At 41.3% G+C, this 15,515-nt stretch overlaps 1 protein-coding gene across 1 annotated transcript in view; it reads right to left on the minus strand.

The window, feature by feature from the left end:
• The window catches only part of RSF1 (remodeling and spacing factor 1), a 54,354-nt gene that overhangs the window by 23,851 nt on the left and 14,988 nt on the right, over nucleotides 1-15,515 (minus strand). Inside the window, exons 2-5 of the mRNA XM_042862472.1 lie at nucleotides 9,955-10,046; nucleotides 5,727-5,819; nucleotides 5,240-5,445; nucleotides 3,387-3,541 (exon numbers count right to left, since the gene is read on the minus strand). Of these exons, the coding sequence (XP_042718406.1) occupies nucleotides 3,387-3,541; nucleotides 5,240-5,445; nucleotides 5,727-5,819; nucleotides 9,955-10,046 (546 nt within the window). The remainder of the gene's footprint in view (nucleotides 1-3,386; nucleotides 3,542-5,239; nucleotides 5,446-5,726; nucleotides 5,820-9,954; nucleotides 10,047-15,515) is intronic.

Here is a 15,515-nt window from a genome sequence, read left to right on the forward strand (position 1 = left end):
TCTCTATTCCTGGGCAGTGACTACATCTTCTGTGTACACATGTAACAGATTATATTCTACATTCACTTCATCTGCCATTTCTAAGACAAACATGCACCAGAAAATCCTGCAGAGCTTAAAAAATTAGATCATGCCTGCTTTGCTCAAGCAATTTTGAATTAACGGGGCCCAAAGTATAGCTACAGCACTCAGAAGAACCCTTGCATTTATTCTGTTGCTCTGTATTTCATACAGTTATTTATCATCGCTGAAGATACTTAACATCTCAGGTGTTTTATTTTGCCATGCTTTTTAAGTCAGGTAGGGACAGAGCTAATTAGAAAAAGCAAAGATGATGCAGTACAGATAGTGTAACAGCATCTTCTACCATCTGGAAGATGCTGCAGAACAGGTGCCATAACTCCCAACAAAGCCATGTTTTCTGTCTTCTACCTCTCCCCTCTCCCTCCACACTGGTGTGATTCTTTTCCAAGCTGAGAGCTTCCCAAAGTGATTACCAACATGAAAGGCAAGAACGTGAATTAATTACATTTAGAGAAAATAAACATTTTACAAAAGAAAAGAGTGGCGAAGAAGCAAGTCATATATTTTAGAATGTTTCTAAATATAAAGAACATACCCAAATAAGCCTCAGCAAGTAGCAAAGGGTGCAAGATGCATCTCCAGATGCAATAGATGCAACCAGAAGCAATAACACTTTGAAGGCTGAAGGATGCTTGTTTCTCCCTTCGTAGAGGTAATCACCACTCTGAGCTCTTGTAACATTAAAGCCACCTCTCTAAAGACATTTGTCAGCATTTGTCAGTGACACATTCACCATGCACGTATCCTTCCACCTTCTCTTCACACCTTTCTGGATTGACTTACTTGAACCATTTCTTCCTATCATCAACTGCTTTTTCCCAAACTAACATCACCAGAACCCCAAATCTCTTCCTGCGCTACTAAAGCAATGGCTGTGCTAAGATCTACTTTCTAACTCTCCCAGCTGCTCAAAAAGCACTTGATATGCCACAGTGACTCAGCAGGTGCACAAACTGTCTTACAGCAATTCAAGTTAAGAAGGCTAGGTTAAAAACAAACAAAAAAAAAAGCAAGAACTGGATCCATTTATTTTTGAAGGAACAACTTTAATGCTATTTGGAAAGCTGTCAAAGCAGCTTTCAGTCCTTCTGATAAATTTTCATTGAACCTTTGAAGGGCTTTTATGCATTCCTAGAACTTGAGGACAGTTTGATGACTAATAGGAAGAATTATTAAACTTAATTGATCAAAGTGCTGCTCTGTGAGTATGTTGGCTGCAATTAAATCACAGCATATATAAATAATGTCATTAATCATTAGGTCTGTGGGACTAGTGCCTAAGAATGATCCTGCATGGCAGCAGAGCCAGTGACTTTGGTGACACTGGAGTGTGCAAAAGGACTTTGGGACTTGCCTACAGCGGAGACTTTAGTTAAGATGTTATAAAATGAATTATTTTGACTTCAGTAAAATCATATTCCAAAAGGAGGTCTTAAGCTGACCTGACTAATTCTTAGTCAGACAAAAGAAAGATCAGCACTCTAGAATGAATTCTGCAGTATCAGTAACCACATAGATTGTGTTGTCATATGCATGCAAAGGTAGATACTGGTCTTAGATGGAGACAATTCTCACAGTGTTTGTCACAATTTACTGCGATTTCTGCACTTGTCTTTTAACACTTCCAAACTCAACTTATACTTATCTAAACGTTTCATTTATTTCTTCCATTCTACAATGTTGTGAAGAATAGGAATGAGAAGCATTTCTCTTTGATACTGAGAACCAGGACAGATCTTGCTAACTTTGTATATCCAGTTAAACTGCAGAACCACAGAATGGCACAGGTTGGGAGGGACCTCAAGAGATCATTGAGTCCATTCCCCTGCTAAAGCAAGTTCCCTACAGTAGGTGGCAATGGTAGGTGGATGGATGGATCTTGAATATCTCCATAGAAGGAGACTCCACCATCTCTCTGGACAATCTGTTCCAGGGCTCCATCGCCCTTACTGTAAAGAACTTCTTCCACATGTTAGTATGGAACTTCCTATGTCCAAGTTTAAGGCCATTACTCCTTGTCCTATTGCTACACACCACCAAGAAGAGCCTGACCTCATCCACTTACCTCCCACCTCCCTTCAGATACTTATAAACATTTATCAGATCTCCTCTCAGTTGTCTTCTGAACATACCCAGGTTACTCAGCCTTTCCTCATACAGGCGGTGCTCCAGGCCCTCTCTCATCTTTGTGGCCCTCCTCTGGACTCCTTCCAGGAGATCCCTGACTTTTGAACTGGGGAGCCCAGAATTGAATACAGCAGTCTAAATGTGGCCTCAGCAGAGCAGAGTAGAGGGGGAGGATCACCTCCCTTGACCTGCTGGCCACACTCTTTTTAATGCACTCCTGGATCCCATTGGCCTTCTTGGCCACAAAGGTTACACTGCCGGCTCATGGCCAACCTGCTGTCCACCAGGACCCCCGGGTCCTTCTGTGCAGAGCTCCTCTCCAGCTAACAGATTAATTACACAGATTTGAAGAAGCACACATTAACACACTGGAAACTTAACTCTTGTTTCTGATCGAGTAACTGCTTTCCTGTAGCTTAACCAAATGTTAACATTAGGGTAGTAACCAGGGTAAAATTACTTGGGATGACAAGCTTTTAGCTTCTCATAACCTAAGAAAAATCTTGTAACAAAATATTTCAGGTTGATACTAAGTAAAACCAATGCACAAACCACCAAGTCAGGCAAGATATTTAATATGTGCAATGACATGATAATAAGGAAGGAAAATGGGTTCTTTACTAGCAAAAATAACATGGTGGAGGCAGCTCATGACCACTTAATGTATAAATATTTTTGGATTTCAAATTGTTTCAACATAAGCTCATGCCTTCTTCAAGATTGTGAGGAAAAAGCCTGTATTTCTGATTCAAACTTAAAAGTAAAAATAAATAACATACACAGATTGTATTGACTTCAATCATGGCATTGCACAAAGTTGTTTTGTTTTTTTTTCCTTTTTGAAATTTTAATGTTAATAGAACAGGAAAAGTTGGGCAACAGTTGGGTACTCCACAAAAACATACAATGGCATATTTACAATACTATACAAAATGTACAGCATGAATAAAATTAATTGGAAAACAATTTATACATATCTCTCTTTTTATAAATAACCTGCACCTAAAGATGCACTATAAAAAAAAAAAGTAATATTTATCAGTGTTCACTTGATTTACTATGAACAGAAATGGTCTTTGATTGTTTTAAAGAGTCCTAAACTAAAACAGTAACTTTTAATCAAGTTCTGACACTGCCACAGCACAACATTTAAAATGTGAGAAAAGGCAGAAAACCTTGAGCAGATGCTTCTTCACCCTTTTTGGTGTCTTCATCTTCTATACTTGGGCTTTCACGTGATGAATTCTCCTGCTGAGAATTGTTTTTCAGCAGGGCAGGATCAATTTGTGCTTTCAGGAGCTCAAGGGTCTCGGCAAGCTCATTTCTGTTTCTGGATGATGGAAGAAAAAACATATTGTCTGATAAGCCACTTACTCACTCACCCCAGAGGGATTCATTAAAAATAAACAAACACCATCTGTTTAAATGAACACTGCCCTGAAAACCTTACACACGAGCACAGTGAAATGCCTGTCCTACCAGAGCAGCTGCAATTTTGCATTCAGAAATCTTCCAACTTCTACACACCACAACCAAATCACTTTGTTTTGCAGGGCGTTATCCCTCCAGACTCAAGTCCCGTTATTCTGGATCCAAGCTGCTACCATTTATTATTTTTTATCTATTTATCCTTCTTTTACCAGTTCTCACTGAATCTCTTTGCAATTTCTTCTTAATGTGCTTAGAAAACAATATAGAGACGTCCAGAGGGCTCTGGCTATTTGTGTATCTCTATGTGCTTGAACATCAGTGCACTTTAACTCATTGCACTGGGTATCTAACTAGAAAAACCAAAACCTTAACAGATAATGAGTTTGAGTGTTGATTAAACAGGTTCTTTATTTTCAAAACAGACAAGAATCACAAGACTCTCACATTTCCTTTTCCAAAGTCAACATTCAACCACTAGATTCAATGAAAAAAAAAGAAAGAAAGAAAAAAAAAGGCTGGAAGTGCATCAAGCCTGACACACAGAATTACACAGGTTTAAAAGGATCTCAGATGTCATCATGCATTACTGTGTTTTTCTGCAGTAAGTATGAGTGTCAGAACTTGCCCAGAGGAAGTCCCATTTCCTCTGCTTTTGGCATTGATCCCTGGAGTCCAGAATGTAGGAAAATGATAAATGCTGCTCAGCAATTGGTTGGCTTGTTTAGATGCATTTCCTTTATTCACCCACAACAGCTGTCTCCATTTCAGTGGTGGTAAGGCTTATCACTTTATGGCCCTTTGACAGTGGTTTAAAACATTCTGTATGACTAACCTGGACACTGAGCTTTGGATATTTAAGTAAGCTATGCAAATTAAACATTTTTAGATATCTAAAACACGTTTTAGATATGAAATATATGTATATATGTAGAACTAATTATTTTTCTATTAACGTCCATGCATCCTGTGCATAAAGAGGGATACAACAAAGTATTTAACCTAAATCACAAAAATCCATAAGTCTGAGGTTAAACTATCACTAGAATATTATCAGACCAAATATGAAGCAACAGAGACCCAGGGGCACTGAGTCATGCACATGTCACTCTGCATCACCATCATGTACCTCAACTTGAGTTATCTATGAGCTGAATTCTGCTCCAGGAAGGGCTCTGTACCCATTGGGATGGTCATCAATGCTTTTACTTCCATGAAGTTCAAATCGCAACGTAATCCTCATAAGAACAGAACTGTCCACTTATAACTGTCTTCTTAGGACAGCAGTTAAAGAAGGAACAGTTCCCCTCCATCTCCAAAGGGAAGAAGTGTGACAGGAGGCAACATGGAGGCACTGTCCTCACAACAATTTTCTCTCGGCACCCTTTCCATATATCCTTTGTGGCTTAATTGAGCACAGAAGTCATTAGCTACTATGTACAATTCTGTACATCACATATTTGCAGGCAGAAAATCCCACTGTAAGTGAGAAATGGAGACTGAGTGAAATGAATTTCCAAAGTCCAGTCACACATAGCCACAAGAATCCCACCCTATAAAACATTGGGAAAAAAAGGGAGGAAAAAAAAAAAAGGAATACCTAACAATGCACTTCCATGTGGATCCATCCTGGTCATCCTGTTCTTCTATGTACATCCTGACATTATGCTCCTGGTCCAGCTGATACCAATACATCAGTCCATCCTTGTCTCGACCAATAGGCTGAAGGCGCATGGCATCAGCATCCTCCTCATTAATTATATTTTTAAACTTCAGATTGTCATCAAATTGACATTCACAGAGATACTGAAAAAAACGAGAAAGTGGAAAGAATGTTAGAACATAAAAACATAAAGAGAAATAATACGTGGAAGTATAAGTAAGAAAAGTAAGCACGACGTTGTTTGGGCCTGTCCCACTACAAAGAACAACAGTCCTGTTCCAAGATCAGCTCCAGACTGAATACATCCAGGTATGGGTCAGCCAAGTGAAATCTGCAAGATGCTTCAGTGAGAGAGAAAGTCAAATCTCTAAGATATCCAAGCGAGTAAGGAAAAAGACAATTAGAAACTTAGTTGAATGCATACCTTCAGAATCCCCAGTTTGCATTCGACGCTCATTTCTAGGTATCCTTTTTTTTCCATCTCCCAAGCCCAAGTGCTGTTGAATTCTTGGCATATCTGTCACAAAGAAAACACTGAGATTAGTAGGCTTAGTGAATAAAAGTAACTTTCAACTTTTATATTAGTAGTACCTTACTGCACTAAAATTATACATGATGTTGTCAGGATTGTAAGTCAAAAAGTCTTGAACAAAAAAAAAAAAGAAAACTAGGATAGGCCAGAAAGCACTGGCAAAACTCCATGGAAGAATATATCACTGAGACCCTGACACCAGCTACTTTAAAACTCTTACGTTTGGCAGCACAACTCTGATCTGTGAAGTTATTCTCATCTTTGCTATGCAAAAGCTTCCATTTTTCCGTATATTTAGAAAATAAATTCTGTTGAGAAGATGTGATTTCTTAGCATGTCTTTACAGCACTTAGCACATCAGTTGCTGAGCCCCCTTGGGATCCTGCTGTCCTACAACTGCAGATAAATGAGACTTACACTCTTTGTTGTGGAATTATCAGGCATAATAGCTTGGCCCTCGAGTCATTTGATAAATATTTTAAAATATTTTAAGTGCAGCCAGCCTCAATTTACTAAAAGCAAGTAAGTTCCATGCATTCAAGAGGAGAAAAGCACAGAACATGAAAAAAACAGCAAGAAAGGACGGAGACTGAATCACAGGAACCTCCAATAACAGCAGCACAGAAGGAATTCCCTCTCCTCCCTGAAGGAGTCAAATGTGCTTAAAAGAACTCATGGAAAGGAAAAACACAGCAGGAGCTCTCAATCAAAGCTGCAGCAGTGAGAACTCCAACCTGTTCAGGTGGGAAAACCCATCAGAAGGAGGCAGGAGTTTAGCACAGCCACATCTCCAGTTGAGATTACTTTGAAGTGCCTCCCCTGAATCACAGCCATCCAAATCAGCACAACCTCTGCACTGCAGTCCACAAGGAGCCAATGCTCTGCTGAGCAAACTCAATCAGAACTCAATAGCCTGCCACTCACCAAATTCTCAAATACATGATGTTATCACTAAGCTACTGAACAACTTGGAAACCACACATGAAAGCAGCTTTCTCTGGAAACAGAAGGAAAAATGACACTAAATTTCCTCACTAGATGTACTGTACAACTCAGCGTGGGCTACAACCAAAGAGGTGTTCTCCCTTCTCTGTCCCCATGGCCACGCTACTCCCAGTACTGACACGAGTTCTTCACTGGCCTAAGTGTAAGTTAGTTAAAGCAGGTAAAATAGCAGAAAGCTACTTCTTTTTGTTATGGAGAGCTGCTTTTCTGCTGGCTCTGTTGCCTAAACTGGCTCGCTCTGGGGTAAGCTTCAAGAGCACCAAGAAGGGGAAACATGGGACCATGCTTGTTGGCATCAGCTTGCAATTAGGTTGGTTCAGCCACACCATAAATCACACTCTGACTCTGTGACCTACGGGAATGGTGAAGACGTGCTCCTATAACAAGGAATTGTGCTGAGGAGCAGTTTTTCCTAATCTGAGGCTAAGGCATTAACACAGGTCCTCCTCTGGCACAAAGCTCACAGCAAGAGAAGCAATTGTTCCTCAAGCACTAAACAAGCTTATTCTGCTTTCTCCTTCATTTTCAGTACTGGAACACAAAGAACTCTGGGCAACTGTACATCAAACCCCTGCTCAGGGCAAGAGCCAGTCACTGCTCATTGCTTGCTCATTAAGTATGAAAGCAATAATGAGAAGTTTCATGTGCTTCAGAAGCGTATGATTGTCAAAGCAACAACTCAAGAGACATACGAGTTGATAAAGCATCTGTTCAGACTGAAACAACTACATTTTGACAATCAAAAACCAGATGATCACACTTTCTACTGACAAGTACTGTCACAGCCCTGAACTACAGATCCCACTGACATGGACACTGTCTCAGTATGAGTCTCTGACTTCACAGAAAGGACATTTCACACCAAACAAAAGCCTGCTGCTCATGGGAACAGCTGCTTTCTCCACACTGAAGAGCAGTCAGTAGCTCCCTACCCTGCGAAAAAGATGTCAGGATATCTCTCAAACATTTCCCAAGCAGCTACAGCAGCATCCAACACTTCCTATAAGCTCACTCCACACTTTCACTGAAATCAATGAAAAGAGGAAGGTGACAAACATAGCAGAGGAGTCTGCCTACGTGGGACTACCGAGCCCTGAACTCTGAACAACTGGGGCAGAACGGTGTGGTCAGTGCTGAAGGCTTTGAATTCACCAGCCCAGAGAAATTCTATCTGTACAAAAACACAAAATACGTTTGACAAGAGCCAGTGAAAGCATTCTGTTGGGAGACAGAGCAGTCTGAATGAATTCAGTTACACGCTTCCCAAAGCAGCTAAGCTGGCCAGTTCCTCTCAGCTGTTAAAACATGCAGGACAAACCCTTTCTTCCCTTCACTCATACACAACCATGCTTCCTACTGGAGAAATTCAGACCCTGAAACCCTACAGCCATCTGCTTCCAAAAAGAGCAGTATGTAGGCTGGTGAGGCAAAACTGGGTGGTTCACCACCAGGACATACAAGGGAAAGAGTTTTCAACTGCAGCGTTCACTTCCTAGTCAAGAACACTGAAGATATCTCCCAAGAACACTCTCAATGGTTCCACATGCTTTCCATTTTTCCTGCCTTTTGGGACATTTCCCAGAGCTCTTCCTTGTTTTTCTAAACTAATTACACCCTTTTGAAATGGGGGCAATATTAGCATACCTCTCTCATTAGTTATATTCAAATTCCTTTGTTCTCGAGATTCCTTTGAACCACTGGCTAGAATAAGTATCAAGTTAAATGAAGTAGAAGTTATTACTGCTTGCTTGGTCTCAACAGGGGCAGGTGGAAAGGTTTCCTCAGCGCTCTCCCTCCATGCTGAAGGAGGATTTTCCAGACTATTCCCTCATACACTTGTTTTCTCCCCGTTTTCTGCTTACCATACAACTGCTTCAGTGGGATTTATATGCCCCCTGCTCAGGGTTAGGTTTCCACAGCTTGCTGGAATGGCTTCTGGGTATGTTAACGGATTGAATACAATGCAGTATTCACAGCACTTGGCGATATGTGAACACACAGAAGGTGCACACATCACATTATTAGCTCAAAACAGCATCATAAATGCTTTACAGCTGGTGAAGAGGTCAGATCTCACCTTAGGCCCTTCAGCAGGCTATTTCTTGACACAGCCCTTGTGGTCTCACACACATCATTATTTTAAGGCTATTTTACACAAACCTCAAGGCAAACTCCTACCCCAGTAAATATGATACATAGCACTAAGGGGGGCAAACTGGGACTGGATCTGCTAACATCGTTATTTGTTTTGCTGCCATCACCACAATGCTGTATTTCTAAGACAGATGCAATCATGGTTGTGCAGACAATACTGAGGACAGGTTGGATGGGGTCCTGGGGAACCTGACCTAATGCTGGCAACACCGCCCATGGCAGCAGGGTTGGAACCAGATGATCTCAGAGGTTTCTTCCATCCCAAACCATTCAGTGATTCTGTGATGACTCTAAGACTACATTTTGGCATGTGGAATAAGGTATCCAGAGTGCCAAACTCCAAATTTTGAGCGTTGTCTGTTTTTATTTTCTGAAGCAGAGTAAATTGTTTGAAATAAAAACTGTTCACACATAAGGTAGCAACAAAGGCACAGCCATAGATAGAATTAGGTAAAAAAAATGGGATGTTCTATTTTTACTGATGTTATACTGATTTTATCTTAGCTGTACCATTGTGAGCATGCTGATCTAAATCACTGCAATGTTCTCATTTAATATTAGCACATGGTACAAGAACTCTGTATGGTTACCCTCAACCAACTTATTTTAAAATGAATAGTTACCATGTTAATTTCCCTGCTCAATGTAGTCTGTTCGCAGGCTACTGAATCTGCTTCTACACTGAAAGCCTTAATGCTCAGAAAGTTTGTTTCTAGCAAGCATGAAGGTGCACACTCTTATACATGCAGGAGATAACGTTTATTTTTAGAGATTTTTGTACAAGTCTAGGCAGCCTGAAAGTTAAGCTGGGATCTTATGCAACTGAAGTCTGGGCATGCACATCGGTGTTGGCCACAGCAGAGCCCAAGGCTCACTATAATTCATACCAGGGATTGCTGACACAACAGCTCATCATAAGCATATTCCAGCAGTGCAGAATAATACAACATGCATATTGTACCTTGATCAAATATTTTTCCCATCTGTCTGCTGTGACAGACTTCCCAATCTTTCTCATCAGTTTCAAGTGAAGCTCCACCAATTCTTTTGGAACTGCAGCATTGAGAGAGAGAAAAAAAAAAAAAGAAGTTATGAAGCCTGGTGCAAATACACTTCAATGCTAAACACTGATAACACTGTGAAAAACAGAAATTGTAATAAAACATAGTAACTTCAAGTCTGCTAGGAGTAACTCTCAGGCACTGGAATGGGCTGCCCAGGGAGGTGGTGGAGTCACCGACCCTGGAGGTGTTCAAGGAACGTTTGGATGTTGTGTTTTGGGATATGGCTTAGTGAGAACTGTTGGTGATGGGTGAATGGTTGGACTGGATGATCTTGCAGGTCCTTTCCAACCTTGGTGATCCTGTGATAAAATAACAACAGCAGGATGAAAGTAGTTGCATAGCTCTTTTTGTTTAGATTTACATCTACGATGATCATTGCCCTCCCTGTGTTGAGCCAGGAAGGCTCCAACCAACCATCATTTGTCCTTCATTGAACCAGGAATTCCACCTCAATGACAAATACGCCAAACTCTTGGCAGTGTTACACTAAAAACTGCACAGGACCCGTGTCAGTCAAACATCTACGGACACAACACCTCCTGACTGCCAGCAGCACACCTGCAGCTGCCTCCAGAAATGCAGAAGGTATCTGTGCCATGCCTGGAATATCGCTGAATCCCAACTATTTTTGGCTGGATGCAAGCTATGGGAGAAATGTTCTAGAAACTTTATCCTCACGGATACAACCTTGCTATGTATTTAAACTCCTTTGTGCTGGACAGACAGAGAGAGGAACCCAAGATTTGAAGAGCGAGGGATGGAGGCCAGAAGTGCTGCTGAGCACAGCTGCACGAGTGCAGGCACAGAATCAATGCTTCCCACCCGAATTATAGCTTACTACACACTTCTCAAACACAGCTTCGACACCTCGCCTCACATCCGTGATTTGTAAATCAATCTGGCACCACCAAGTGGCAAATGTGCAGAACATCAATTTTATCAGTGGGAAACTTTTCTAACTTGAAAAAAAAAGAGGTGAATGAGAATTATGAATGCAACTACACGTGCCCAATGGAGAGAGCTGTCTCACAGTCTGTTGAGAAGAGCTTAAGGAAGTGAAATTTTTACTCCTTTCTTAGATGCTGTTTGCATACCCCTTTATTTTGTGAAAGCATTTTCGTTCAGCTCCACATACACACCTGAAGAGCTGCATTAAGAACTCTTATGGTCGTTACTTATGTTTTTCTGCTCATTCAGCAGTATTCTTTGACACATGATAAACATCTGGGACATAAAACACCTTCATTCTAAAGCAGACGTTACTGAGATACTTCTTTTCCTGGTCTTTTCAATCTTTGAGTCTCTTTGTGAATCCTTCCATTATTTGACTTGATTTCACCTCACTGACGCCTGTCTTTCAAATGCCTCTGTTTTCAGGTGAGTGTGAGTTGGTAAAGCATCAGTTTGTTGAAGATGCTTGCTTTGATTTCAGAAGATCATCGCTGCTGGTTTGCAGCCAGCAAGTTAATACACAACCACAGTTCCCATTAAATACAGAAAGAATCAGCCTGGTAGCCATGAAGAGACCTCCTGTAAACCTAAGCAATTCTCAGGCAACAACTCCAGGCCAGTCCAGACCTCTTCTCTTTCACTCAGTTACTACTGTTTCCATTACCACTGCACACTGAAGAAACTTCACACATCTCCTCCTTGATTCTCCCCAAAATTGGTGCATTTCACAACTTTAAACCACGACATATCTTAAAAAGAATGAGATCAAAAGGTCTTAACCCCAATGGATGCTGAGCACTTGGCAACAACAAAATTAAGCCCAAAGCACTTTATACACATGAGCAATTCTATCAAAGGCAACTCATACAATTAAACCTCAGCTTGTGTTTGTGTAACGTGGAACTGAGCCAGAATATTCAAAACCTTGCTGGATCAAAGCTTCTGTTCTGCTTTTTTTTTTGTCTTTCTTCTTTTTAATCAAATCTCTCTTCATAGGTACGTATTGATTGGAATCCTGGCTTAAGGAAGCACGACTGATTTGTTCTGAATAATCAAATTCCCAGTCACCAGAAAGTCTTTGCCTTAGAAGAAATGGGAAATTCAGACCCTGGAAAGTGCTTTGGTACATTCATCCTAGGGCAGCACCTACTGCCACCTCACTCCTTTCCCAAGGTTTTAGCATTTCAGGTCCTACACTTCTGGGATCTTGGTGATGTACTCACACAGTTACTTTCACAAAGAAACTTCACAGCATTTTGAACCCTTTATACGTGTATTTATCATCGCTTCTGTTTTTTTTAATGCACTATAACAGTCTTCATGGAGAGAGGAGGTGTTAGGAAGGCTGAAGAGTGATGGGAGATCCATCCATAGGCAGAGCACCCAGTTGGAAACAAGGGGAAGTGCACCAGCAAACCAGACCATCTCAGCAACACACTGGACCTGCATGGCTTCAAACTTGCTTACCTGTGCTCAGAAGATGAAGTTCCAGGAAGAGAGACATTGATAAGGATCATTTTTACAATACTCCTCTGATCCTACTTGGAATAGATTCAAAATAATGAACGTAAGATGCAATTACTCCTGGGTAATCACTCATTCACTTTTCTTGTTTCACATAAGGAAGGAAAAATTCATGCAATCTTCCTTGAAGAACAGTCATTTCTGGTAAAGCTATTGCCAAAACAGTGTGACAGTGTACACCAACATGTGAATGACATACCCAGATGTTCAAAAAGCATTGGTTTCTCTGCAAAGCAATATAGTAGCTCTCTAAAATCATGAGGCCCAACTTGACAGAGTACACTTCAGTGGTAGAGAAGACTTAGGACTCCAAGTGCAAGGCTAACGAAAAAGTGTGCTATTTTAAAAGAAAAAATGCCTGTTTTAGGAAAACTTGTAAAATTAAGCCACGGCCATCTGCTAGATATTCAAAAATATAGGTTTATCATGGGAAGAAGAAATGAGTCAGAAAGAATGAGTCATTGGGTACAGAATTTTTGGACTTCTGGTGCAGTTCAGGCAATTCTGTCAAGTCCTGCACTTTCCTGGAAGGCATGCCCCTGTCTGGGCATCAGCAAACATCTTCTGAACATCATCCATCCCAGCTTTTCAGGGAGTGTTCCCTCCATCAGTTAGTGCTAATAAACTTGGAAAAGACAAAAAAAAAAAAAGGATTTCAATGGAGAAGAAGAAATAGGAACACAGGAAAGACCTGTCACCTGCTTAGAAAAGCCTCAGCTTCAGCACCAGCATAGAGCTGGCTGTGGCTACCCATCAACACCTCCCCACACAACCTCACCTGACCTCCTGTCATCTTCCCTGCCAAAGTTAACCCACTCCTAGCTGAATGAAACCAGAAGAAATAATGGAGGAAAACAGAAAAAGCAGCACAAGGCCCTGGGCCTAGAGGAGCAGGGGGAAGGGAGCAAGAAGCAACATTTTGGGATGCAAAAGCAGCTGGCAGTTTGCATGCTTTGCAAATACAAACAGGTCCTCCCAGTTATACCAGTAAACCCTTTTACTATGCTAACTTGCTGTGCTATGCGAAAGAAAAAAAAAATTGAATCCAAAGATAAACTGGGCAAGTATTTCCATTACCAGTTTGCACCTTTCTGTCTTTCTCCCTTGGCTGATTTCAGATGACACGACTGCTGTGACCTCAGCATGGTAGGACTTCACTGTCAAATAAAACCTTGCTAAGCATGCAGGCAGTTGAGATCAATGGGATCATGAATATCTCCCACCTCTTCTGCTAGCTCACCATATTCAATCATATAAAACTGATATGTGTGTAGTAGCACCCTATGTTAGCAATTTAATGGCAAGCAAATATCAGACAGCTTCTACCATCCTGAAGGTCCTTTCCAAGCTGAGCAATTCTGTGATGTTCCAATCTCCTCCACTGCCAGCTGGAGGGATCAGGACCAGAGCACCCAAACAGACAAGTGACCACATTTCAAACAACTTTGCTATTTTCTATCTTTGTGTGCACAAATCTGAAGGCACGTGAGCAGTTTGGGGTGGCAAACACCACGACATCCATGTTAGTTGCAACCAAAGGTAAGTTCTCCATTGGATCGGTTGGAATGGTTGGATTTTAGGAAAAAAATGTTCTCAGAAAGAGTAGCGATGCATTGCAAAGGCTGCCCAGGGAGCTGGCAGTCACTGATGCTGGAGGTGTTCAAGGGTAAATGTGGACATGGACTGAGGGCTATGGCTAGTGGGCTTGGTGGAGATGGGTTGAACAGTTGAACTAGATGACTCAGTGGTCTTTTCCAACCTTAAGGATGCAATTACTCTACAGGAAGTGAAATACTGAGGAGAAAAAAGAAGCTGGGATCTTCAGCAGCAGCACTGGTTTATGCCAACATAAACTACCTCACTTGTTTCTCACCCCAACTGTTAAAAGAAGCACACAAAGATCCCTGCAGTTGGGATGTGTTATTAAAAACTTCATGGATGAGACAGAAAAATGATGGTCTTGTCATGAATGTGCTGAAACTGAAAGCACAGAAAACATCTAGTGTGAACCAGGCAAGGAGTTACAGTGAACATCTAAAAAATGGCCATTGATAATGGGATTTACGGAGAACATTGTGAGCTCCACTCATGTGCTCATTCAAGCCTGGCATAAAAAAGAAATTGATGTATTTGATGCCTATGTCATTTCCTAAGATAAAAAGCAGTAGTTTCTGTTCCAAAGGACAACCTAAATATCTCATCCTCCAGTTGATTCACTTGATGAGTATTCCTATCCTACCTCCAAGCTGTGCGCCCATAAAAAAAAAAGAGATGCAGGAAAGGGGGGAAAATGTACTCCATCTTCCTAGTGAGAGCAAAAGAGCAATCAAACAAGCTGTAATTAAACAGAAAATCCAAACAGAAAGAACAAGTCACCAAGCAGGTTTTTTTATATCCTGTTCCTAGAAAGATTTTGGCAGGAATGAGCAACAAACAAACCACGCTCACATTTAAATGACACTGCTATCCTTTGAAATGTGGATGCTCAGCAGTTAGATCATTTCAGACACAGCAAGCACCTTCCTATCTCAATTCTGTCCAAACCAAAGACCTATTGGAGATGTCTCTGCTTCCCCAAGCTATGCAGACCGTGTGCCATTCTGATGCCTGCTGACTGCCACCCATCCCACAGACCCCAGGACACACCGTCCCTTTCACCACCACACACAGCTGCATCACAGCCCACAGGGTCTCTGAACAGAGACACAGAAGCCTTTCCCCCTCCCAGGATCTTTGACTAAGCTGTGTCACCAGCCTACAAGGCCTTGCTGTCGCAGCCAACCAGGTTACGACCTTAGAATTCAGCTCTACTTTTAGCGATGAGATTATTTTCAAATATTTGGAATTTATGACCCATTTGTCCAATGTGTTACTAAGCACCTTTCCCTCCCATGTTTTTCTTCCTACCCTCTCCAACTGCCTGCAAATCAATCTCTCGTGCTCCCTAATGCCCACAACACCATCAGTCATGCACCAGAAGAGA

This window comes from Lagopus leucura, unplaced genomic scaffold (genome assembly GCF_019238085.1).
Source record: "Lagopus leucura isolate 7727_CA_CO unplaced genomic scaffold, USGS_WTPT01 Super-Scaffold_702, whole genome shotgun sequence".
NCBI classification, from domain to species: domain Eukaryota; kingdom Metazoa; phylum Chordata; class Aves; order Galliformes; family Phasianidae; genus Lagopus; species Lagopus leucura.